This window comes from Netta rufina (assembly GCF_964035555.1).
Source record: "Netta rufina genome assembly, chromosome: 20".
Classification (NCBI taxonomy): Eukaryota; Metazoa; Chordata; class Aves; order Anseriformes; family Anatidae; genus Netta; species Netta rufina.
The window spans coordinates 2,686,915-2,712,817 of NC_140144.1; the positions used below are offsets into that span (position 1 = coordinate 2,686,915).

At 53.6% G+C, this 25,903-nt stretch overlaps 1 protein-coding gene across 2 annotated transcripts; it reads left to right on the plus strand.

Annotated features, from left to right (window-relative positions):
* The first annotated feature begins 613 nt into the window (after window positions 1–613).
* On the plus strand, window positions 614–9,311 carry TOR4A (torsin family 4 member A). 2 transcript variants are annotated; one of them, XM_084298916.1, is made up of 2 exons: window positions 614–725; window positions 7,385–9,311. In XM_084298916.1, exon 2 carries the CDS (start codon window positions 7,425–7,427, stop codon window positions 9,156–9,158), a length of 1,734 nt encoding a protein of 577 aa, XP_084155042.1. In that variant the 5' UTR covers window positions 614–725; window positions 7,385–7,424; the 3' UTR covers window positions 9,159–9,311. The 2 variants fall into 2 exon arrangements, with proteins under 2 accessions (XP_084155042.1, XP_084155041.1); XM_084298915.1 differs by lacking the exon at window positions 614–725 and adding an exon at window positions 4,078–4,216.
* The last annotated feature ends 16,592 nt before the right edge of the window (window positions 9,312–25,903 follow it).

Here is a 25,903-nt window from a genome sequence, read left to right on the forward strand (position 1 = left end):
AGGCATCTGAGCAAATAGAAGCAGCAGCAGCCAGGCAGTGGCTGCATCGGGTGCATTCACAATGGTTCTGAACGCCAAACATCTGGATGCTCCGCGGCTGGGACGGGGAGGGCAGACATACTTCAGTCACAAGAGATCAAAGAAGCCACCAGCTTTGCAGCAGGGCTGTCCCCGGCCACCACCAGCGATGGAGCAAGAGCTGGCAGCTGGGGCTCAAAAGCAGCTGCAAGCACTGCCGGGGCTGGTTGTGTTTTGCTGATAGCCACAAAAAAAAATGTTTCTCGATTGGCGTGCGTGTGACACGGGGCACACGGGGCCCTTCCCAGCCTGCACAGAGCTGCGGCGGAGCTCAGCACGGGACGAGCAGCCTGCCCCAACCCGACCCCGATGAGTTTGCTGGGGCAGGAGCTGCGCCCGTCCCCGCCACGTCCCTGACTCAGAGCCACGGGGCGAGTTTTGCTGCGGTAGGTTCAAAGTGCTGCAGTAGGAAAAACTCCGGTTTAATGAGCGCTTCAGCTGCGATGGAACGTCAAGGGCTTCAAGTTAATTGAAACAAGCCAGGGAGGGAATTTTTCAGCCTGAGCTGAGGAAGCTAGACAAAAAAAAAGAAAAACAAATCAGGGCGATTGGCTCATCCCTGCGCTGTGCAATGGGAGCGCTCCGGCCAGCGGAGGAGACGCCGCATCCCGACCAGACCCCGGCTCAGGCCATGCTGGGAGCACCAGGTACGTGCCCGTTGCAAATCGCTTCTGCTGGCAGAGGAAAGAAAGAAAAATGTAAAGCCTGAAAACTCGTATTGATCCTTCTTTCCTCCTTAGGTGCTTAGAAATGGCTTCAGTCCCTCTGTGGCGCTTTATAAATGTCCTTGCTGCAGAACATAAACTATTTTGGCGAATGCTCGTTTACACAGGGAAGTGCTAAGATCACTTTATTTATCACCGCTTGCGAAACAAGACATTATTTATGTTATCGGGGGGATGCGAGCAATGTGATGGTGCTTGGGTAACGTGGGAGGGATTGCTGGGGCCACTCACCGCTCCCCGTACTTTCCAATTTTTTTTCCTATTTTTTTTCACCCCTGGACTTCCACATTTTTACTCATGCAAAAAGCTCCCGGTGCCTCCCCCGCTTGCTGTCCCTGCATGGCTGGGACCTTCCTGGCCTGGCTGCAGCATTCCTGTGACACCACCGAGCCTGGCACGTGAGGGGCTGAAGCTGCCACGGCCGCTTTGCTTGGTTTTTTCCTTTTCTCATTGTTTTAGCGAGGTAGGGATATAGCTCCGCTCAAGGAGAGACAGGGGCTTCAAACTGGCGTTTAAGAGTTTTAATCTGGACTGGTCTGCTCTGAGTTTCTTTAAAAAGAAACTGGGTGGAAATCTTTGCTCTGCTGCGAGAAGCGTGGTGGCAATCATTTACCTTGCTCTATTTATAAACTGTTTAGAAAGCCCACCATAAACCAAGCAGGATGCCTCTTCCCTACAAGGGACATTCCGCAGCCCACACGTAAACTGTTTGGGTTACTCAGGACACGTTAAACCAGGGCTGCTTACGAAAGTTGGAAATTTTTGCTAACAGTGAAACAGGGAACAGCACGGAGCTGGGGCCAGCTCAGTGGCCCCAGGGCCACATCCTGCCCGGGCAGCCTCTAATCAGCGTTTCTGCTGCGTGGTTTTGCACTGAGCTTGCTGCAATTTGTGCTTTTGGCCAAAACGCTGGGTTTTGAGATGCTCCCACCCTGCTGTACCCACAGTGGGAAGGATTACAAAATCCTTTTTTTTTTTTTTTTTTTTTTTTTTTGGGGTCGCAGCACCGGCCGCCTCCCATGGCCCGAATATTTCCCAGGAGCATGGGAGCTGCATCCTGGGCGCTCCTCAGCCCCTGGCAGCACCCTCAGCCCTAGCTGCACCTGGGGATTCATTTCCCTCACGCTGGGGCAGGATTTGCATGCGCCCGGCTTACAGATGCCACAACGTGGAGGAAAACAGCAAAGTTGGTGTGAAAGCAAAGGCAGAAACGGGAACGTGCGGGTGCCCCAAAGCGGTGTGCTGGGTACCAACAGGAGGGGTGGGGGACCCACTGGTGTGCTTACCCATGGGTGATGGGCACCCTGTCATTTCCCCTGGGCTTTTTCACCCCTTTAATCCTCGGGGGGCCCTGGCTGGGGCCAAGCTGTGGGAGAGGCTGTGTTTGGGCAGGATTTGCATTCCTGGCCCTGCAGGAAGGGCCGCAGCAGCGCCCGCCGCCGTTGCTCTCGGTTCCCCGTGCGGGCCCCGCGAGCGGCCGCTTCCTTCCCAGGGGGGCCCAGGCTGGGGTGGACAGGGAGCGAGGGCAGGGGGCTCGCAGGTGCCCTGAGGTGAGTGAGGGGCTTGGGAGGGGAGGGGGCTGCCCCCAACACCCAGCCCCGCTCTGCCAACCTGCATGACCCCCATGCCTACAGCCCCCACACTGCGCTGCCCCAAAGCAAGTGCATGCCCCCCCCCCCCCACTGCTCCCCACAAGTGTTCCCAAATTCTCTGCCTCCCCCTGCACTGCCCGACACCCCTACTTGTTCCCCCACTGCGTGCCCCTCATTGCACTGCCTGCACATGGGTCCCCCAATGTATTGTCCCCCCCAGCTTCGGTGGGATGTATGCACCCCACAACACCAACAGGCGAGCATCCCTCGGTGCTTTTGCCCTCCTCTCACTCTCCTGCAGTGTTTTGGGGGCTTCCTGCTCCCCTGAGCCACGCGCTGGGGATGCTTCACTCCTCTCCTGAATTATTGCAGCCCATTTTTTCTTGGGCTGCTGGTGTTCCCTAACAGCCTTCAGGCGGTGGCTGGAAGCCTCCTGCCCTCCTAATTGCTACTTTTAATGAAGTGGGAAATATTGCCTTTTTTTTTTTTTTTTTTGATCGTGTTCAGCCATGCTGAGCTCTGCTGGGGAGAAGCTCCCCCATTGCAAACCTCTGAATTAACCAGAAAATGCCTCTTTTTCCATCTGTGAGCGTGGCAACTCCTGAAATGCCCACCCCAGCTCCTCCGGAGGGGACGTTGCTGTGGCTGCCACCCCAGGCACCGAGCCCCTGTGCCTTCATGATGCTGAAATCCCGACATTGACAAGGATTTGTTAGGCAAATCCCCCTGGCTGCAGCAGAGGTGCGTTCAGCAGCCCCATGCAGGCTTGTAAAAGTTTTATGATTATTTTTTCCCCACCTATTTTTGGTCCTGGGCAGCTGCTCTTGCGGGACCAGGTTTCAACTCCTTCTGTCCACTTTCCCCTGGGGATTCATCCAGAAAAAAAAAAAAAAAAGAGCTTGAAAGAGTGCCCAGGGATGGCTTTGGGGCTGGGCAGGCATTGCTGGGCAGTTGGTGCTGGCTTTTGGGAAAAGCCCAGCGGGGCCATGCAAGCACAGGTGAGAGTGTGGGGCTGGCAGGGCAGATGCCTGAGGGGGACGAGCTGCAGGTGCAGCAGCCTCTGCACAACCAGGGCTGCAAAACCCCACTGCTTTTTGTCTCTCCCTTAATGCTGTCAGTGGAATAAGCCATTTGGGGGGAGTTTTTGCATGGGGCTGAGCTCAATCAAGTCCCCTCTGCAGTGGGCATGGGTGCTATAAAGGGGATAAAGGCATCAACAGTGATGGGGGGGCAAAGCTCCTGTACTGCAAGACCCAGAAGACACAAACCAATGCCTCCCAGCTCACTGTTTTTGGCAGACTCACTATTTTTTTATGGACTCACTCCTTCCTGGTTTCACCCTCTGGCTTTGCCCCAAGCTGCACCGATAACCCCTGAGCACACCGCAACTGCTGTAACCTCTCCGGTGCTGGGCTGGGGTTAATCACACCCCACAGGGTGGGGATGTTTTGCCCAAACTCAGGGCTCTCGAGGCTGATGAGCTCACCTTGGAACCCCATCCACGCTCGGCAGCCTTCGCACTCCTTCGCACGAAGCGGCTGCACCGGGCGCTGAGCAAGAGAAGGGCGAAAACGGAGCGGCCGGCAGAGCAGAAGGAAGTGCCGCCGGGGCCACTCCTCCGCGCCATTTCCTCCCTGCGCCTGGGTTTTTATACGGATGCAAGGGGCAGCGCGGGCGGCCGGCCCGTCCGAGGCCTCTGCCTGGGCTGGGGTGACCGAAGGGGAGCGTCGGCGACCGGCCCTGAGGAGAGGCTGCGGGTCCCTGCGCTCCATCCGGCCCCGGCCCCTGCATGCCCTGCAGCCTCGCACGCACCGAGCTCCGGTTGGTAAAAGCCTGGGGTAGGGTGGACAGCTGGCTTTTGGGGCGTCACAGGTGGGTTTTGCATTGCTGCCACCTTCGTGCAGTGTTTTGGGAGACAGCGAGCACGTGCGTGCCCTGAGACACAAAGAGGTTTTGGGGTACGCTCCCAGGCTGGCCCCACGGTGCAGCGAGTTGGGTGGCACGGCGATTTGGGTGGCATGGTGATTTGGGTGGCATGGTGATTTGGGTGGCACAGTGAGTTGGGCGGCATAGTAGTTTGGGCAGCACAGAGTTTTGGGCATCTCAGACTTCCCAAAGAGCCAGGGTTTCCGCTCCTGGCCCTTTTGTCCTTGACTCTCTGCATGGGGCCCTTTTGCTCACATTTCCCCCGGAAATGTTTGGTAGCAGATGGAGGTGGTTGATTTCAGCACGATGGGGGTGGGCAATCATCCTTTGGGGTTTTCCAGCTGTTCCCTATTTCCCAGCAGCTTCACCGGCCCCACTTCTCCCCTTCTGCTGCCCAAACTGCCGGGCTCGGGGTGCTGCTCCCTGGGTGCTCAGAGCTGCAGGGACGTGGCCCCACAGGCTGGGTCAGGCTGAGCTGGAGCAGGGCGAGAGATGGCTGCAAGGACTGAGAGAAAGCTGGTGGAGGAGATTCGGAGCTTCCTCCAGAATGTTTCCAAACTCAATCCCTTCTGTAGGACTGGAGCAGTTGTGGGGAAGTGACTAGCGGTGTTTGCACGAGCACTGGGGATGCCGCAGATCCCATTGCTGATGCTTTTGCTTATTATTTTCACCAGACATCCTAGTAGGGTACTGAAGGCACGTCTCCACATGCTGCCACGGCTGCCTTCCCCGTCCCTGTTGAGCAAGCAGGGGCCACTCTTACAAAACTCAAGTCCTCAATAACAGCAGGTATTAGGCCCTGACTCACGGTGTTAGCAGGATTATTTTATGCATGACTGGACGTAGTCGTTGCTGGAGATGGGGCTTGGTGCCTCCACCCAGCCTCCTCCAGCTCAGCACGGAGGCCTTGCCATCCCATGCTGGGGGACGGATGGCTGCTCGGGCTGTCGGCTGCTGTTGGGAAAGGGCCTGGGGACCCCTGGGCTCCAGTCGCGGGCACGCTGGTGGCAGTGGTGGAGCCACACAGCACTTTGGCCAGGGCTGCAGGCAGCAGTGGGGCAGCACGTTGCGACCCTGCAGCACCCATTGGGGTGTGTTTGGGATGTGGCACTGCTCCTCACATTATCGCTCTGTTCCCTGAACCCTCGCATTGCCACATCCCTCTGTACCTACAGGGATGAGAAAACTTTGTGTGTGTGTGGTAGCATGGAGGGGGGTCTGCCCCCAGGCAAAGCTCCATGGTGCAGGGCTGCTCCCAGCAGCTTTTGGGATGGCCACGCCAAGGAGCCTTGTGGGCAGCGCGTGGGCAAAGACCAAATGAGTTGGGGAGAAGCAAGCGTGTGGCCCCGGGGTGGTGTGGGGACAGCTCGGGAACCCCAGCAGTGGCCCCCAGCCCTGCTGGCCCCACCGCCACTGCACTTCCTCGCAGGAATCTTGCCTGGCTGGTTTTATTGCAGGGCACAGCCAAATCCTGCGCAGGGTCACCAATTAGCGCTCAGGGCTAATTGCTGCACGGCAGCAGCTCGCACAGCCATTAGCGCATGGCGAGCTGCCTGCCCTGGCCCAGTTCCCACAAGGAGCCGAGTGCCGGGTTCGGGCACAGCTTCCCTGATGTAAAAACCCTCGCCCGAGCATGACATGTTGCAGGTTGGCACCTTCCTGCTGCGCTGCGGCGAGCGAGCACCAAGCCCTACGGCGGCCACCTCTTCCCCCCAGGCGCGAGGCTTTTGCCAGGGGCTGGGGCTGATTTTCCAGGTGGCCGATGGAAGCAGCTCTGCTCGCCTTGCCCGTCCCCGCTTCCTGCTCGTGGGCTTGGCGATGTCACCGCAGCCAACTGTCCCCTTGCGTCAGTGCTGGTGCGGTCTGGAGGCGGCGGGGAAATGCCCTCCCACCGTGACACAGCTCTGCCGGCAGCATCTTCGTGCAGGGCATGGAGCGAGCTGGCACTGGCGCTGCTGCACGTGGAGGTGGCCGTGTCCAGACCCGAAGTCCCGCTTCCTCCCCGGGGTTTCCCCGGCAGTTCTGTGCTCCCCTCGTCGTGTCCCGCTGCCGGAGCGCATCCTCTTTCTCCCTGCTCACCGACTGAGGTTTGTCTGTGCATTCCCCATGCAGCTGTAATTTTGGGGGGATGCTCACGGCCCTGTGCTCCCCTGGGGTTTCATGTGGGAAGTGGGGCAGCGAAGGATGGGGGACGGGGGGTGATGGGGCTGTGGGACAACCCCACTCAGCTCCCCGTGGCAGCCTGCAAAGCCTCAGCACAGCTGAGAATGATCACCCCCAGGGCAGTCGCCGTGCCACAACCCGTGCCTGGGCTTTTTGGCAGCGAGTTGTCCCATGCACACTTCCACACCCTGAAAGATCTCCGTGGTGGACAGGGAAATGTTTCCTTATGGGGGTGTGTGTACGTGCGTGTGTGCATACACTGGGGTGGAGGTGTGGTTTTTGTGTGCTGCTCCTGCCTGGCAGATGTTAGGGAAATCAGAGGGGACAGCTCTGGTTCAGGGCAGGGTCTGCCTGCCTGTGGTCCTGCTGCTTCATCAGTTGGGCCCAGGCTCCATGCACCAGCACCTGTCTGCCCTCCAGGAGTCGACATCTGGGCACACCGGGGGGTTGTATGTTGGCATAATGACATTTTGGTGGCATAATGATTAATTCTCTGTTCCTTTCCTAGTCGTGCTTACTGTAGCTTTTGGTTTTTTTTTGGTCTATGTCGAGGACTGAGCTGATGCACTCCTGGCAGCACACGTCATGGATTCTGACCCAGCCAGCTCCGAGCTTTCCTTCTGTGTGTGAGGCCAGGGTTATCTTCTGGGAGAGGCATTGATTTGCATTTATTTACACTGAAGTTCACCTGTAGCCTTGTGTGTCTGGGAGGTCTTCCAGAAAGTTAGCTGAGGTCTGAAAGTCTCCCTCTGCCACCCTCCTGTGGCTGATGGCTACACATAATTGCTCTGCTTGTAAGACAGTGCGATAGCTTCCTCGTTTGGCTGCTATTAGCCACTTTCTGATCTTACATAGATTGATTTTATATTGTCTTTTTTTTTTTTTTTTTTTTTCTTTTAGCAAAAAAGATGATGTGAATGTGCTGTAAGAACCAAGTGAGATGGATGGAGAGCTGTCCTGTGAGAAGGTGGATGGAGAAATGCCGGCTGACATGGGGGATGTGGGAGGAGAGATGCCAAGTGCTGAGAGTGATACAAAAGGAGAGATGTCCAGTGCTGAGAGCAATGTGAAAGTAGAGATGTCCAGTGCCGAGAGCACTGCAAAAGGAGAGATGTCCAGTGCTGAGAGTGATGCAAAAGAAGAGACGTCCCGCGCTGAGAGCGATGTGAAAGGAGAGAGGTCCTGTGCCAACAGTGATGCAAAAGGAGAGATGTCCAGCACTGAGAACAATTCAAAAGTAGAGATGCCCAGTGCTGAAAGCAATGCAGAAGAAGAGGCCCCTTGTGCTGAGGGCAGTGTGGAAGGAGTGATGCCCTGCACAGACAGTGACGGGGAGGGAGAGATGCCCTGTGCTGAGACTGATGCAAGAGGAGAGGCAATGTACTATGAAAGTGATGAGGAAGAAGGGCCTGATGCTGAAAACCCTGACTCTTCAAAGAAAATCTCTTTTATTTCTTCTCCCTTGCGGGCAATTGTCCGCCTTCGACGGCGATACCGGGTGCAAAAGAAAAGCCGTCTGCATTTAGAACTCCCCCGAGAAAAATCGTCAGAGCATGTCCACACGCGGCTGCTCCAGAGGCAGTTTTCCCTGACCCGATCCAGCCTGTACGGCTCCTCCATGTCCTTCTTTAATCAGAGTGGCTTTGAAACGTCACAGTACTTCACCTTTGACACATCTGTGGAGCAGCGTTCAATGAACAAATCCAGGCGGAAAAAGAAACGAAGGAAATCACGGATAGTCCTATATCCAGATAAAACAAAAAGATACCTTCCAACAGAGGAGAAGAGCAATGCGAAACGCTGCCTCCTCTTGCTCATTGTCATTATCTTCTTCCAGATTCTCAATGCTATAGAGAACCTGGATGACAATCTCCAAAAATACGACCTCGATGGTTTAGAGAAAACAATGCACCGGGAAGTATTTGGGCAGAAGGTTGCTGTGGAAAGTATTATGGAACTGCTGAAAGACTATCTGGCTACCCACATACACAACAAGCCTCTAGTAATTTCTTTAAATGGCCCAACAGGGGTTGGGAAGAGTCACGTTGGCTGGCTGCTGGCCAAACATTTTCGTTCAGTCATGGACAATGACTTCGTGCTTCAGTACTTTGTTATGCATCACTGCCCAAACGGTGTGGCTCCTCTTACTTGCGAAATAGATTTGTCTAAGAAAATTTCTGACATGGTTACAAGAGCAGAAATAGAAGAGAAAATACCATTGTTTATTCTGGATGAGGTTGAGCTCATGTCCCCAGTCCTGCTGGATACTCTCAGCCGATTCTTTGAACCCAATCAAACCAACGAGTTCCTGAATGCCATCTACATCTTAATAAGCAACATAGGAGGTGGCGAAATAACCCAGTTTGTTATCCAGAATGCATCTGCTGAGCTTCTGCGTCAGCAGAGGGGAGCTGAAGAGCTGCTGAGAGTTGTCCAGCCTGTGCTGATCCATACCCACCCTCTCTGGAAGTCTGCAGACGTCATCCCCTTCATTCTCCTGGAGAAGAGCCACGTCATCAACTGCTTCCTAGAGGAGATGAGGAGGGAAGGGCTGTATCCCGACCAGGACCACGTTGAGAATTTAGCCAGCCAGCTCAGTTACTACACTACAGGCGACAAGCAGTACTCCAGGATGGGCTGCAAGCAGGTCGTGGCCAAAGTCAACCTGCTGTAGTGACTCACTGCGGAGACTGAACCCTGTGCTCAGGATTTACGAAATTCTGGGCTTACAGAGGAGTGTTACGGCAGACTGTGGTCCAGGTGGCCTCCTGCCACCTGCTCAGAGGCTGCCCTGGTCGAGGCAGTGGGACGGCAGCTTGAGCTCCTCTGCAGCACGAACGCTCTTCTTCAGATGCCTCACTCATTCCTGCTGTGCTGTGAACAAGGCACGGTCAACAAAGCCCAAGCATCCTCCCAGTAATTTGGAGATGCTTTGTTTGTTCCTCACGTGCTCATTCAGGATACTGGTCATTAAGGAGTTGTGAGATGAGAACAGATGTTGTGGGGAACAAGCCAAAGGGAAGGAACCATGACCCATTTGGGTTTGCTGTCTCGGTAGCACAGGGAGCTGTATCTCGCTCCTTCTCCAGGCTCAGTCTTCACCCCTTCGCTCTTCTTGATCCTGGCTGGTGTTGTGCAAGCCAGGTGGCTCTGCAGAACAGAGGCAATGCTGCCAGCATTGGGGATGCCTTGAGAATGGAGAATTTGTGGCCCCTCAGCCCTAAATGCCTGGGCAGTCAGAGCTCTGCCTTCTCCATCTCCTACGTGACCGCATGCTCCTGAGGTTGCTTTGTGTTCTTGGACTGGTTCCTGAGCTGTTGCTCGGCTGAGCTCATACCTGAGCTCACCTTTGGCACCTCCAGTGAGGTTTCTGCCCTGCGAGTCTGTCTGGGCTCGCCTTGAAGACTGCTTGGCTGTGCCAGCCAGGGCAGAAAGCACTGCTGGAGTGGTTGGGGTCTGGTGCAGGCAACTTGTCCTGAGAGCTCTTCTGCTTTTTGCTCCTGGGTACACTTCACCGTGCTCATTATCTAGAAAGCCCAAAATAGCAACTGACAGATACTAAGCAACACACACTGGAAAAGACAATTTGGGCTGTCTGGGCCAAGGGCGGCGAGATCCTGGGCCCGTTCCTAGTGCTTCAAGGCCAAAAAGAGGTTCTGTGCCACTGAGACCTGGTGGAGAGCATGTGGCCTGGAAGCTCCTCAGGAAGAGCACAGGTCCTTGTTTTGAGCAGGCAAACGGAGCAGGTATTTATGGCATTGCTTTTTCAGGTTTTGGTTTTGTGCCCAGATCCCCTTCTACAGTTTGCTGTGAATTATCGTATACATAATCCTGTGGATGTTTGCACTGGTTGGTTGATTTGCCTCTTTCTAACTGTTGGTATTCAAAGACGTCCATCACAAACTCCTGCTTCCAGAGCTATTGTCAGGAATAAATCCAAACTGTCCTGAATAAAATCACTCAAAGTACTTTTCCTCTATTTCACTGAAATGTGGCTTTCCTCTGAATTTTCTCTTCTGCATCAATGCAGCTGACTCAGACTGGGAGCAAAGGCTGCAGCTTTGCTGAGTGCTTTTTGCAGACCACCTCGACGCAGCGTGCGCAGCTCCTGGGGTTTGCCTGTGGTAAGCCAAATGCCCCAAAACACACAGTGCAGCAGCACTGAAAGCTGGGTGCTGCACAGCTCCTCCACCCTATGGAGCTGCCTGGGGGAGCATGAGGTCGGAGACCGTGCACATGGGCCCTTGGCTGAGACAATGCGAGGCTGGGAAGCCTGTGTGTGGCTTCTCCTCTTGCAGCTGCCCAGTGGAGAAGCCTTTTTCTCCTGCAGAATTGCCTGTGAGAGCAGCTGGGCAGGGAGTCCACAGGGCTGGTTGCATGGCTTAGGGGAAGGGCTCTGAATGAAGCTGAGCCACCCTCTAGATACAAGTGCAAGAGGGCTGATCTCCACAAAAAGTGACGTGTGTGAGCTGGTTTCCATAGCTTAGTAAGATTTTACCACCAGCACAGTTAATGTGTTTTTATCCTGGATAAGAAACAACACAAGGACCAGATTCCCTCCCCATCCAGCTGGGAGAGGGACAGAGGTTATTTCTGTTTTCTTCTGCCACGGTCTCCCTCTTCTGGGAGGAACTCAAAGCTGAAGAGTGTAACGGGAGGGGTCAGCATCACCCACACTGCCTGCACTTGGGAGCAGAAAACGTGACCAGTGGCTATCGTGTCGTGCTCCAGGGTGCTGCTGAAGCAGGCACCCATGGGCATTGGATTGCAGATGGCTCCTGTGGTGGTGTCAGGACAAGCAGCAGTGCTGCCTTCACTGAGTGCAAAGCAGTCCTGGCTCTGCTGAGCACAAGGCATGAGGTACACTTGTGCATTTAACGAACTGCCAAGGTTTTTGCTTCTTGTGAAGCTCCTCTGAGAAGGAGGCACAGCTTTCTGCTGCATGAAGGGCAGCTTGGGGACCACCTCAGTGCTGAAGAGCCAGTGCTGGACATGTGCTGGCCCTCCCCCTGCTCCCAGCACTCCTGGCAGCCTCCACCTCTGGAGGCCTTTGTTGGAAAGCATGGGCACCTCCAGGCTAGAGAGATGACTTTCCCTGCTGGATGACTCTCCAGGCTGTTCCCAGGACTGGGATCCCAACTCAGACAACTTCTCCAAGTTGTCCCAAGTCCCAAGAGCTGGTTGTCCCAAGGTTGTCCCAAGAGCTGCTCCTCTGAATCACCAGAGCTGCTCCTACACCCACCTGGCACCAAAATGCTGGGTGACAGGTCTGGATCTAGCAGTAAAAATCTCCTCTGGTGAAGCTTGAATGTGATGACCAAAGAGCGGTGGCTTGTCTTTAGTCCTCTTCTGTCTCGAATACTCCTGAAACAGGACCCAGGGTGCTCCCAGAGAGATTTCTCTCCATGGCTGTGGCTGAGGTGCTGTATTTATTTATTTATTGGTTTCATGTAGATGAACCTCTGCATTCCCAGGGACCTGTTCTCCACTTTTCTCCCCTGACCCTTTTTCTCCTCCTAAATGAGCTGCACAGCTCAGTGCAGCCACGTCATACTGGCCCCTGTTCCTCTTAATATCTTTGTTATAGTCAAAAGTTGTGGAAATATGGCTCTGTAGGAGATCCCACTAGGGATAAAGACACTGATGACAGCTGCACCTCTGTCCTGTGCTTTCATCAGCTCCACAGGTGGCTGCTCTAAACGTGGGAGCCACCATATATATTTGGTGTAGGTGTGGCTGGGATGGCATCCTGTGTTGGCAAAAGGAGGCGAGAGCTGTTGTTCAGCCAGAAACACCTCCTTGTTGAATTTGGAGCTGTGTTTTGCTGTGGGCACAGCACCACGTTTGGCCCTGAAGCAAGGCATCGCTGGCTCAGTAATTAAGGCAGCTCTAGGAGAACTACTCCCCATCACGGGCTGGTGGGTGCTCGTGGGGACTCTGCACCCTGAAGCCAGAGCTATTTTGGGGCTGAATTCTCTTTTAGCATTTACCATGGGGAGAGGGCAGAGTGATACCAGATATGTGATGGTGAGGATGTGGAAACCGCTGCTGTTGCTGCCTGTGGAAGAGGCAAAGGATAAAGGAGCGTAAAAGTAAACATGAAATGGTTCATCCATCTTGCCCAGCACTGAAGGTATGACCACGTTGGCCTGGTCAGTTTTGGGCTCAGATCAGGGATGGGGATCCCCACGGCCCCTGGGCACAGGCTGCTTCACCACCACGCATGGCACTGTCAGACCACAGCCATGGCAGCTCCAGGAGCATCTTCCAATATCACAGACACACCTAATTAATTGGCAGCTATTAGATCACCAGCAGGGCCTGCCCTGACCAGCCACACCCCATGCCAAGTCACCCCCAAATCCTATAAAAGCGCAGCTGAGACATCAGTCCCTGCGGGAGCTGTGTTGGAGGAGCACTGGGGCCCACCTCAGCACCGTGCCTGGCTCAGCTTGCAGCCCGACATCCTCAGCTCATCGCCACGGACCAGCCCAGCACGACCTTGAGCCCTGGGCTGACTTCCCAGCCTCAGCCCGGCCCCAGCTCGGCACCATGGCGCTGCTGGATCTGGGCTCTTGGTTCACTCTGGGCTCTCAGCTGGACCCAGCCACCATCTTGGGCCTGCCCTGGTGGCCCATGCAGGTACTGTGGGGGCCAGGGAAGGCGGGCAGGCCATCAGGCCAAGCACGCAGCTGGTGGGGAGCATGGAAGGGAAGGAAGTGGTCAAGGCACCAACAGCTTTCTCCCCATGGGTGCCTAAAGCTAAAGTGGACGGAGACATCCCTCCCTTTGGGGTCAGCTGTGTCTGGGGTGTGACCCGTGTTGGCAGAACCCCTCCCATTTCCCCAGAGGAACCCCTCAAGGTGGGGGATGCCTTGCCTCAGATACTTTCACCTCCTTCCCTGTCAAAGCAGCTTGGCTTTGGGTTGTGGGACAAATCCCTGGGACAAATCCCAATGCAGGTTGTGGGCAGCCTGGCTGGGCTCCATGCCCCATCCCAAAGTCATCTCATTTCCCTCCAGGTGCAGGAGATGTCCCTGCCAAGCCGTGCAGGGCACCCCTGTCCCAGGGGTGTCCCCGGCCCCCTCCATGCAGTCTGGGCTCTGGGTGTGTGGTTGGGGTTTTCCCTGCATTTCTCCATGAACGTGGCCCAGCTCCAGCCCGAGGAAGCGGGTGCACGCACACGTTCTGTGTGGGCTCTGAATAACTTCAGCTGCCTCCAGGAGAAGGGGTTTGTGTTCAAGTGTTCCTAAAAAGGAGCTAATTCGAGCTGGCTCCATCCATCAGAGCCTGCCTAAGGCTGCCTCAAGAGGTGGGTGCTGGCTGATGAGGCTGAGCCCCCCCGTTGTGTTTTTTTCACAATGATCCAGTGGTGGTGCTGCACCACAGAAATGTGCCAGCCGTACCAGTTCTCAAGTACCACCAGTGCCACCAGAGCTGCTCCTCCTGCAGCGTGCACACCCTCGGTGCCACCCAGAGGGATCTTGTCCTTGCTGGCTGGTGCCTGTGGCTGTGATGGCTCCACCAAGAGCTGCAGATAAGGTGTGACATCGGCCTGGAGCACCTGAGCAGTGCTTGCAGACGGATGCAAACTGGGGCACTACTTGTAGGGGGTGTAAGGGCAACAGTGAGGCAGTTCCCACATACGCTAATGGTATGTCCTGCAAAGGGGAAGGGAAAGCTAATGATGAACCCTAGAAGGTTCAATGCTCCAAGGTGAAGTGCTCCCAGTAGTCTTGACTAAAAACTGTAGCTGCAGCCAGGAAAGCAAACTTTGCTCATGTGCCGGGCTGCAGTAGGGGGAAAGAAATTGAGAACAGCTCAGCTGGGGTTTCCCAGCAGCTGTGGGTGATGAAATTCATACGAGGAAATTAATGCAGAGGAAACTGCAACAGCTTGTGAGACTGCACGGAAGTGGGGTGGGATGCCAAGAGGCTGAGGGGGAAGGAGCACCCCCTTAGGAAGGGTGGGAAGGCCCAGGGAAATACAGGAGCAAATACATTAGCAGCAAGCACATAGCAAATAAGGGAGAAGTAACACCCAACATCTTCCAAGTTATGACCCCAGTGTTTAATTTTCTCCTTTATTGGGGTATTTTGGAGAATATCTGTTAGTAGTTGTTATTGGGATGAACTGGAAGGAGCTTTCCAGAGCTGGGTCCCTGTGGGACGCTCTTTGGACGGGCAACCTGGAGTGAGGTCTGGCAGAAGGAGCAGCAGGGGAGGGCAGGAGCGAGCGAGTGCATGTCGCGGGATGGGAGAGCGAAGGGCTGGAAGGAGAACAGCCCTGGGGCATCGCCACGCCAGCAATAACACCATGGGGCTGCGGGAAAGGCAAGCATCCCATTAAAATGTATAAATAGGTGTGTTGCATGTACAAGGGATGAAGTAATGCGGGGCTGCGGCTGGTGTGCGGGGGCCTTATTTGGGCACCCTAGCAGGAGGGAGCCTGGGGCTGTGCCGCGCGAGCCATCGTGCCCACAGACATGAACTGTGGCAGGGGAAAAGTTTCAGGTGAAACATGATAAGAGCTTTCAAATATGCAAAAGATGGGAAGGAGACAACGGGGCTCGGTTTGCCAGGCTCTCCTCATGCAGGGCGTGGAGTCAGCTCCGGAGAACGTGGGTTAGGTTAAAGTGCAGGAAAATTGCTGCGGCAGCAGAGCACAAAAATGGGTTGATGAGAGCAGCCACAGAATTGGTGTCATTGAGCCGGGGGATGGAGGAGGATGCTTGAGCAGGGCTTGGCCTTGGTGGGCTCACAGGCTCCTGTTTTGCTTGTCTTCTGTCACCCCTTGGTGCCTGCCAATGGCTCAGCTGTAGCTTTGTCCTGCCCAGCAGACAGGTGATCTCTTTGCAGAGATTGCACCAGTTTATTGTTACACCTCTTTAGTTGGGTGCATTTGGGTTTCTAAAATACCTGGGTTTAGGTGCAAAGTTTCAGGCACCTATATCTGAAAAGGGCCAGGCTGGGGAAGTGTGGTGAGATCAGCAACCTTCCCAAAGGGACTGATTTCCCAAGTGGGGTGAATTAAAGGATTCATGCTCTGGCACTAAGAGCAGAGTATGTAGAGTTAATCATTTAACTAAACCAGGCTAGAACTCCATTTACTTCCCCTCCACTTTTCCTTAACCTTTCAGTTTATTAATAGTTATTGGATATGATTTCAGGGTGTACATGTGGAGCCACCTCAGAGGACTGGCAGCAATGCTGCAGAAGGGGCAGCTCTCTGCTGCGTGGTTCCAGACCCTCTTGCTCCCCGGGTCACTGGGCAGATGCAGAGCTCTGCCATGGGGCTTAACATCAGCTCCTGCTCCTCCTCCTCCTCCGTGGGGATCGCTGAAAAGAGCTGCTCCTGGCCATGTGCTGGATGCGTGCAGTCTGGGGTTTTCAGTGGATGCTGTTCTGAGTTTATTGACATTGAGCTTCTTGGGTAGCTTTTTATCAGCTGATCCCTGAGGCTGGGATTCAGCTCTCCTAATTATGCATCCTGAGAAAGCAGTGAGTAGGAAGTCCCTGAGCTGGGACTTCCCCAGCCCAGCACCCTGGGAAGAGCCTGTCCCAGAGCCCAGACCTGGGAAGTGCCACCTGGAAACCCTTCCCTGAGCCATGGCTCCTGCTCTGTGCTCCCCAGGCAGGGTCAGGCCCCTGGGGCCATGCGATGCCCATGCAGTGCCCAGGTTATGCCAGTGCAGCTCTGCAATCCTTGATGCAGCAGCCTCAGCATGCTGCTGATGGAAGCCACCAGCACCACATCCCACCCCCGGGTGCCCTGCCATGGTACCCAGCCATCCTCACCCAATATCATCTGCCTAGGACAGCGTGAGTTCCACCAGGCCATCTTGCCCCGCATTCAGCTTTTATTGTTAATCGTGCATTGCCCTACAGGGACTTAACCCTGGGGACAAGCCTGCAGGGACCATAGTCTTCCTCCCACCCATGTGCTCCAGAGTGGGGCACCTCACCAGTTCTCCACAGTTTTTGTTTTCTTCTAACTTTTGGCACTAGCCCCAGCTTTACCAGAAGGAAGAGTCCTCAGAAGCCCATCCTGCGCTGGATCCCAGCACCTGACCCCTGAGAGACATGTGTGCAGTGGGCATTTTTGTGGTCAGCAACTGGTATGTAAAAGGAAAGGTAAATCATTAACCGCAGCTGAAAACCTGTTTTGCCCCTCTCCTGCTCCTGTAACTTGCCATGCCAGCCAAATGCTCTCACTCAAATCAACCCCATGTGGTGGGGTCTTACCTGGTCTTCTAAGAAAAAACAAACGAACAAACAAACAAAAACACAAACCTGGAGGAAGATACTCAGATCTGAATGGTTTTTCTCTTAAACTTCTTAAATAGCAACAGCTGTGTGCAACTACAAAAAGAGTTGCTGACATGGCTGTCTGAAATCAGAGGGTGCTTGGTGCCATGTTCCCCCAGCTTCTGTGTTTTCCCAATTCTTAATTTCCCGGTAACTTTTCTGAGGCTGCAACCAAAGGCATGGCATGTACCCTGTGTACCCCTGTTATCTGGTGCAGTTTGGCACTACTACAATTTGGCGTGCTGTTTCTGATATATCACAGCAAACCACCTAGTTCTTCCTGAGATGACTTCATATATTTCTTCCCTGTGGGATGAAGGTTTCTGAGTCATGGGCTTGCTTTGCCTTCATCGGGGTCCTGCCATCTCTCCGGGTGCTGCTGGGGCCTTGGAAAGTTAGTGCTGAGCTTTTGCTTTGAGCGTGAGCTGGTCCTTGGCTTCAAGGTTGTTGCTTATCTCTCCGATGCAAAAAAAAGGCTCGTGTGCCTCAGACCTTGGGTTTGTCCCAACTATTTCAGATGATGTAATGAGAGTTTCTGCCCCTCCCTGCAAACTTGCCTAGCACAAACAGCACCGTGATTCTCGGATGTCTTGAGGTCAGAACACAGAACTGAACACTGCGGAACGCCTTGGCCTGACGCGACCCAGTGTCCTCAGCTCGTTCAGTGCTGTGGGCTCCATCTTCAGCTGCAAACAATGCTCCACACCAGTTCTGCCAATCCCATGACCCATGCCAAGGCCTTATGGGTTGCATGCTTATGCCAAGGATCCATCATCTCCACCTCTGAATGCTGATCCTGATGCATCCAAGGCTCATGTTTTTGGCTTTGGTGATCCATTGGTGAAATGCACTGATATCTCTGGATTAGACAGGATGGATACTGTTCAATTCTTTGGATCCAGTTCAACAAAAATTGTTTTTTCATCTCCTTGCACCTGGTGGGCAGAAGATCTGCTTCGTGCAGTGCTGATTCATCTTAGTTCTTCTCATTTGAGGAGGATCCAGTGACCTGCTTGGACAAGCTCACCTGGGAGTTATAAATACATCCTTGTGTAATCATACTCACATGATAAGCTAATGGGTAATGATGATTGCCAATAAGGAGAGGATTTGTCCCTACAGGTTGAGACCCCAATTTCTGGGGCTCATTTTGAGGTTGGGTTATTACTCACGTTCCTACAGCTGGGTGCTGGGCAGTGCTGGTGAGATGGTGCACGAGAGGTGCAGGATATGGAACCTCACTGAGAAACCTCTGGGTGATTAACACAAAGTGATGCCGCTGGTGACAGAACTGGGGACAACTTCTGGACAGGCTACATTCCTGGCCACTGGGAGCTGCCCATTACCTGCACCAAGATAAACACAGCTCATAGTGGGACAGGACTGGAAGAAACTACATCGATCTGCCTCTCTGCCTGGGGATGACCCTGGCTGAAACAAGAGGGATTGACTGTACCACCAAATGTTTGATTTGGGCTTTTGACATCCACCATTCAGCCAATGCCCAGGTGCATTTGGTGCCTGGTTTGGGCAGCTGCCTGCACCATGTTGCCCTCTGAGCTGAGTCAAGCAGGCCTGAAGCCCATGTCCCGGCAGCGGGAGGATTCCTTACTAATCCCCAGCCTGACTCATTCGCGTGCGGGGACCAGGGCGGGTCCAAGGGCTCAGGCACCACAGGGCAAAGCAGCAACAACCCCACATGAAAAATACTCTTATCGCGTGCTTCTTCGAAACCATTTGCATGAGTTAGGTGCTTCCTGATGATTTTGCAGGGATTTGCACCAGCCGTGGGAGGTAGATCCTTGGCAGAGCTCCCCTGAGCCATTTAGCCATCAGGGGTAGGAAGACCCATTTCACTCCACTCTGACCAGCATCCATGAGAGGTAATGGCTAAAGAGGCTGCTTGGATGGATTGCTTACCTCTTAGGAGTTGTCCTCCTGTGAACTGACAATGATTAGGTGACTGTGGAAGCAGCAATTTCTGTTTCCCAACCCTCTGTTCTTTGTCTTATAGGGGAAAAATGACCACCAGAAGCCATCAAAGTCTGTCTTTATGCCCCAGTTGTGTCTCAGGTTTAAACACACTCCTGGGCAGTGTAAGTGACTGCCCTCAGGAAGGCATTTTGCAAGTGTCTTGAGGCAAGTCACTGGCTCTGGCATTTGGTTTAAATGGTGTTAGGGTTGATGGCAAAAGCCACAGGTGGTGTTGCCTCATGGAGCTCCTGACCCACCTCCTGCACCTGGCTGGCACAGAGACCTGGGAATGGGGCTCCACAGGTTGGCGTCTCTGCCTTGGTAGCTAATTTTTTTTTTTCTCTCTGAGACCTGGTTTCCACTGGGATCATCCCCATGGGAGTGTTCACATCACCACAGCAGCGACATGATGGTGCTTTACAAGGCAGAAGTTGGATGCCTTGCAACTTAAAGCCAACCACCATTTTGTTCCACCAAGAAGGATCAAGCAGGCTATGCTATACAGCCCAAAACAGTTTAAAAGTGAATTTGTGCCCTTTGGACATGCTTCTTCATGGTGACTACGGGCTGCCTGAGAAGACCTCACAGAGATCAAGCAATATTGGGTTTTACATTGGCTGTCCCATAGCTGATTGCCAAAGACATTTTGCAGGAGCCCACTTTTCACTCCCACCTGCCCTGGCAGATATGAGCATGTGAAGTACCCCACGACAACAAACATACATGAAGTTAGCAGCTAAATCTTCTAACTTCATCACAAAGATCCCATGGAGAGCTGTGGAGACCTCTCCAGCAAGTCTTGTGGGCACCCAGCCCTTTCAGGCTCTGTTTAGTCATCATAAGGCACAAAGAATTTGAACTTGAGTGTTATTTTTTCCTTTTCTGGGCATATCTGGGATTGAGCTTGCCAGAGCAAGTGCTGAGGTGCTCATCTTCTGGGGCATAGTGCTGAGATTGCACAGGTTCATAACAGAAACTGGGGTCAAATGCACCCCTCCAGCCATGCTGGCAGATGGGTTGGGAAGGCAACTGAGAGTTTACCTGTCCTCAGACTCTGTTTCTGTTCTTTATAGCAGATTTGTGGATTTTAATGAAGGCTGTGCTCTCAAAAGCACTGAAATGTCTTGAGGCGAAGCCTTGATAGACAGCTGTAACACAGGGGAGCAGAACTGGGAAGGAGAAAATTTGGAGCATGCTCTCCGCCTTCTGTTAGCAGCGCGTGCCCGTGGGCAGGTACGGGGTGCTGGGGGCAGGCATTCCTGGGCGGTTTGTGAGTCAGCCGAGCTCCTCCCATGACAACTTCACTCATCAAAGTTGGTATTTATAGCACGGGTAGGAGTAGGGAGAGAAATCAAAGAAAAGCTCCCCATAAAAACGCGTAAATCACTCCAAGAGTTCAGCTCTGGGGTTCTGCATTATTTGCGTTAACGAGAACGAATAAAAGCGCTGTTGTTATTAGTAATATTTCTCAATATTATTTCATTGGTCTGCTTTTTCAATTAAACAATCTTTAAGCAGAGAGAGATTTCCATACAATTCTCCCAGCTTTCTGAGCTACCCTGACAGGCTGCTATGGACATGCTGCCTTACACGGGAGAAAATATTTTCTCCAGCACATATCTGCTGAAAAACAATTCAGAAAACCTGTCTAGGCCGATGCTTGCTGTCCGAGCTGTCGGAAGACCTCCAGGCCTTCCAACAAAGCGAAGCAGGAAAGCCCGGAAGGTGCTGTACCCAGCCCGGGTGAGAAAATATTTGCCACGCCCGGAGAAAGACCTAGTCAAACGTTGGCTGTTCTTCTTTGTTGGCATCGTCCTCATGCAGGTCCTAACCGAGGAGCCTGAGCAAGAGAGACTGGCTGGGGGAAAAGGTCCTGGGCAGCAGCCGCTCTGCGCACCAGCAGCACCGCCAGCTGCACGGCTTGGGGCAGCAGCAAACAGATCCAGAGAAGACAGAGCTGTTTCAGAGGCCCTGGCAATCACTTTCTCGTCGGCTTACAAGCACCAGCCTCTCAGGCAGACCACAGCAGATGTGCCACAACAAGCCAGGAGACAGCCGCACGCCTTCTGCAGGCAATGCTTGACTGGTTTCTCCCGTGCAGAGCACTGAGCTGTGTGCGAGAAGCTGTCCTGCTCCTGCTCTTGGACACCGGCTGCTGGAGCACCGTCAGCAGCATAGGTTCCCTTGTGAACTTCTGCACCCCTCAAGGGGACACGAGGACTCTGGATGGTGACACGGGACCAGCAGTAACCAGAGGAGGCATCGAAGAAAGCCTGGGGCTGCAGCAAGAGCCATGCAGTTTTTAATGCTGATCCATTTGTGACTGCAATTATGGACGGGATTTCCACAAGCTGTAACAAAAGGCTGCAGGCATTACATTTGTACGCCTGCATCGGGTTTGTACTGTGCTAACCTTTCTGTGACTGTTGTATAACTTCCTTCAGTGCCTCTGTTTGCATGTTGTAATGTGGTGTCAGCTCTCACGTATTAGAAGAAACCTAAGAGAGTGCAAAAATCCTGTGTGATTTTCTCCCTCTGTAATGCTGTAGAATTAAAACTGTTAAGATCAGACTTTCACAACGTGTCAACTAAAACTTTAAAATTTAATGTTGTCTCCTTGCTGCACCCTCAAATCTGCTGACCATCCTGGGGAAATAAAACTGCCAAACCAGCAAGAACAGTGGGGTCAGCACCACAGCAGGGCTTGGGAGCCGACTTGCTGGTGCCCAGCACCAGGAGAGGCTTCACAGACCCAGGTAACAATGAGAACCACAGCACTGGAGTGAGATATTATCTTGGGAAAAAAAATGGAAGATCCCTAAAGGAAACCATGGGAGCGGCTGGGAAAGAGGGCTGCTCAAGGGGGAGGATGATCCAGAAACCATCAGGTCTCTTCTAGCCAACACTTCCACCATGTGTTTATCAAAGGGTTTCTTGGAATTTAGCAGTGCTTTGTAGTTCTGAGGGAAGGAGGGGTTTAGTGACTGGTCCAGGGCAGGATGACCCCAGATTTTTCTGAACAGAGTAAATGCGATTGCATCTGGGGTCCACATAGTGAGGTGCAGCTCAGAGAGGAGCTGCTGCTTCCCAGACACAGACAGGCTCCTTGTGTTAGGAATGAAGAAATTCCAGGCTCAGGACCTGCTTGGCCTTGTCTGGCCATAGGGCTTGTAGCAAAGAGACACTCATATCTCCTTGCTGGAAACAAAAAGCCCAGGACATTCAGTGGAAGCTGTTCCGAGTACCCTGGGTTGTTTTATCACTCATTCCCTGAGGCTGGGATTCAGCTCCTCTAATTATGCATCTCAAAGAAGTCTGCATAAGTCACGGTTGGGATTTCCCCAGCCCAGCACCCTGAGAAGAGTCTGCCCCGGAGCCCAGACCTGGGAAATGCCACCTGGAAACCCTTCCCCAAGCCATGGCCCACGCTCCAGCCATGTGTATCTTGTGTGGCAGGGCTCGCCCCATGAGGGTCAGTCCATAAGACCACGCTCTGATTTTGCAGCCCCAGCCTTGCCCTTCAGACCTCCACCCCAACCTCTCACTCTGCAGGGCAACTTCCAAGTTTTGCTGATCTACTCAGAGCTGTGTCTAGACGGACTTCCAAAATCTCCAGGCATGGAGATCCCGCCACCTCCTTGGCCAACCTCACCCCATCACCTGGAGCTTAATTCAGATCATTTCCATGACAGCCAGCTGGCGTGACTCACTTGTCTCAGAAAGCAGGTCTTTTCATGGAAATAGCAATTAGTTCCTCAGGTCCTGATAAGAGCAGAACTCAAATGTTTTGTAATGACCTAGAGCAGCCATGAATGGAAGGAAGCTGGATTGCACATGCAGTGATTGCAGAAGAGGTGTGGAAAAGCCAAGAACAGCACTGCAGGCCAAAACACAGAACTGTAGGGTGCTGCAGCTCATGGCAATTACAAAGAGACCTGCTTATTAAAAAAAAAAAAACAAAAAAAACAGAACAAAACAAAACAAAACAAACAAACAAACAAAAAAACTGAAAAAGCTGAATCACCAACAGAACATAGCTTAATTAAAAAAAACCAAACAAACAAAAAAAACAAACAAAACAAACAAACAAACAAACAAACATAAAAAAATAATAATAAAAAAGAGCAATTGGTCAATGTGCAGCTAGGGAACTGTCTGGAGGAAGGAGCTGAGGAGCTGCTGGGACATAATGTCTGTGAGTGGTGGTCCAGGATCAGTCCTGCAGCGGGGCTCCACATCCCTTGTGAGGTGCTGGGGAAGACGGTGAGATCACGGGGAATGACAAAATGTGGAGTTTTGTAAACTCATGACATAGTAAAGGCTGTTGAAAATGTAAATGTCGTTCAGCAATGGCGGGCGGGTTGAACTCTTTCCGAGCTGACTGCAAATTTAGTGAGCAAGGACTTTCCTGCAGCGCATCCCAAAGGCATCACGAGAGGGCAGCAGAGACAGAATCTGAGCAGGACCCACACGAGTGGCCTGTGGTGTTTTAGACGCACGAATATGAAACTGCAATGCTGCATCTGCAAGAAATGCTGAAGATGCTATCACTGCCTTGCTGAGAGCTGATTTGGTGGGAAAGCAGAATCTGTCAAAATAAATGAGTGTGCTGGGATGTAAACCAGCAAAGTGAATACAGAGAGCCCTTAAATATAAAAAAAGCACTGCACTTTCACTCCCAGCCCCATGCAGGGGTCACGGCTCCTGGTAGCTGCCTTTTTTGCAGGGCAGCCCCCTGCACCCCAGCTCTGTCACCCTGGAGGTGTCCACCTCCCCCTGAAGTCTCTCAGCCTGTGTTGCGCTCCATCCCTTCCCACAGCTCCCAGTTCCCCGCTCTGCCCCCTCCAGAGCCTTCCCAATCCACACAACATCCCCAGCCCCTCTATCCTTGAACCTCTCCTTCCTCCAACATCTCTCCTTATCCAAGGCTCTTTGGGCCACCTCAACTCCCTTTCTGCTGCCCTGGAGCCCCCCAGTCCCGCTGGCACAGGAACCTTTACTCCAGCACATGTCCCTGCTGGTAAAATCTCTTGCCCTTTAAAGCAAGCAGCAGCCAGATGTGTACTGAGGGCAGTCTCTGGGCATTCCTGCCCTGTGCTGTGCCTGGGAATGTCCCTGGGGAGAGCAATGGATGTGCTATCCCAGCTCAGTTTGACATTACACATAATAAGGCTCCTGTGCCCAGCAGTGTCCCCAGGTGCTGTTTAATTAGTGCTATGGATACATCCTTCAGGACCAGGCACGCTGCATGATGCAGCACAGACACTCCAAAAGGGCTTTGCCTGCCCTGTGTCCCTGATCCTACAGCACCCCTGTGACCCCCAGTCCACAAGGCCATCCCAGAGTGGGCACAGTGGCTCATCCCACAGTGACTCAATATTTTTTTCTCTGATGGACACACAAACAGATTGTTCGCAGCCTTGCTAGTGGGGACCCAGTCTCCAGCACCGTAACAGAGAGATCTGCGTCAGGCTTTCGTCTCTGCCCAAGGCAGGAGCTGCTCTCCTCCCTGGGCGCGAGGGGCAGCAATGCTGCTCTGTGCGGAGGCGTGCCATGGGAACTGTAAACACAGCTGCTTTCATTAGACACATCATTCACCCTCTGGCTCCCTCTAATCCCGCCTGTCACACTGATGGTGTCTCAGGAGTGTAATGGAGAAAATATTAAAATGAGTTTTTGTAGCTGGGTTGCATGGCCTCACCGTGATTCTACGCACTGTGTTGCACAGCTGGATGTCTAGAAAAGGGGAGCCTGAAAAGATTACTGCAAGTACAACTGGAGAAGACAAAAGTGGAGGAAAATGATGTGGAATCAATAAACAAATGAAGGACCTAGTAAAACCACACCCGAGCCCATGCCTCTAATTGCTTCAGTGTTAAAGAGACATTCTACAGCTAAGAGCCATGAAATCGAAAATGGGTTGAAGTTGGGTTTGCTGTTCACTCAGAAAAAAAAAAAAAGAAAAAAAAAAGAAAAAAAAAAGAAAAAAAAAAGAGTGGAAATCATTTCCAGGAGACTAAGAGCACTAGGTGATGAGGACCACGGGGTTACCCTAGTGCGGTGTCTCCTCTTCCAGCCTGGCTGAGGAAGGAGTGTGCTGGGGGTGGTGGGGGACATGCTGGCACCAGGGCAGTGATGGGAGCCCTTGGGGACACAGCAGTGACCAGGGGTAGTGTGGGGTGTGAAGTGGTAACCCGGGGACATGGCAGGGCCCTGAGGTACAGGGGTGACCCAGCAGTGCCATGGGATACACGAGGTAACTTGGGCCATGGCAGGCATGTGAGGTGCACCAGGGATACACAGCTAGACCCTGAGGTGCGAGGGGTCACCAGGGAACACTGTGGGGCCCTGAGGCATGTGACGGGGACATGGCACACCCTGAGGCACACAAGGACACAACAAGGCGGTGAGGCACACAAGGGACATGGGGCTCAGCCCTGAGCTGCCCTGAGGCATATGTGGGACATGGGGCTCAGCACTGAGGAGAGCTGAGGGCCATGAGGACATGGTGCTCAGCCCTGAGGTGCACTGAGGGACATAGGTTCAGCCCTGAGGTGTGCTGAGGGACACAGGGCTCAGCACTGAGGTGTGATGAAGGACATGGGGACATGGTGCTCAGCTCTGAGGTGTGCTGAGGGCCATGAGGACATGGTGCTCAGCCCTGAGGTGCACTGAGGGACATGGGTTCAGCCCTGAGGTGTGCTGAGCGACATGGGGCTCAGCCGTGAGGTGCACTGAGGCATATGGGGGACATTGGGCTCAGCCCTGAGGTGCACTGAGGGACATGGGTTCAGCCCTGAGGTGTGCTGAGGGACACAGGGCTCAGCCCTGAGGTGCACTGAGGGCCATGGGGACACGGAGCTCAGCCCTGAGGTGCATTAAGGTACACGAGGCTCAGCCCTGAGGAGCCCTGAGGCACACAGCAGCGCCCCGAGGCAGGCGGCAGGCACAGGCACAAGGCTCAGCCCTGCCTCATCTTGGCCCCGAGGCACGGCGCTCCCGGGAGCCCCGCTCCGCGCCCCAGCAGCGGCCGCTCTCCCCCGCTCCCTCCCTCAGCGCCGCGGCCCCGGCAGCCCCCCTCCGCCCCGGGCTGTCGCTTTAAGAGCGGCGAAGCCGCGGCCGCCCCCGCCCTCGCCCT

What these genes read in the sequence shown, in the direction of transcription:
- TOR4A (XM_084298916.1), top strand. Translation starts at nt 7,425, where the DNA reads ATGGATGGAGAGCTGTCCTGTGAGAAGGTGGATGGAGAAATGCCGGCT.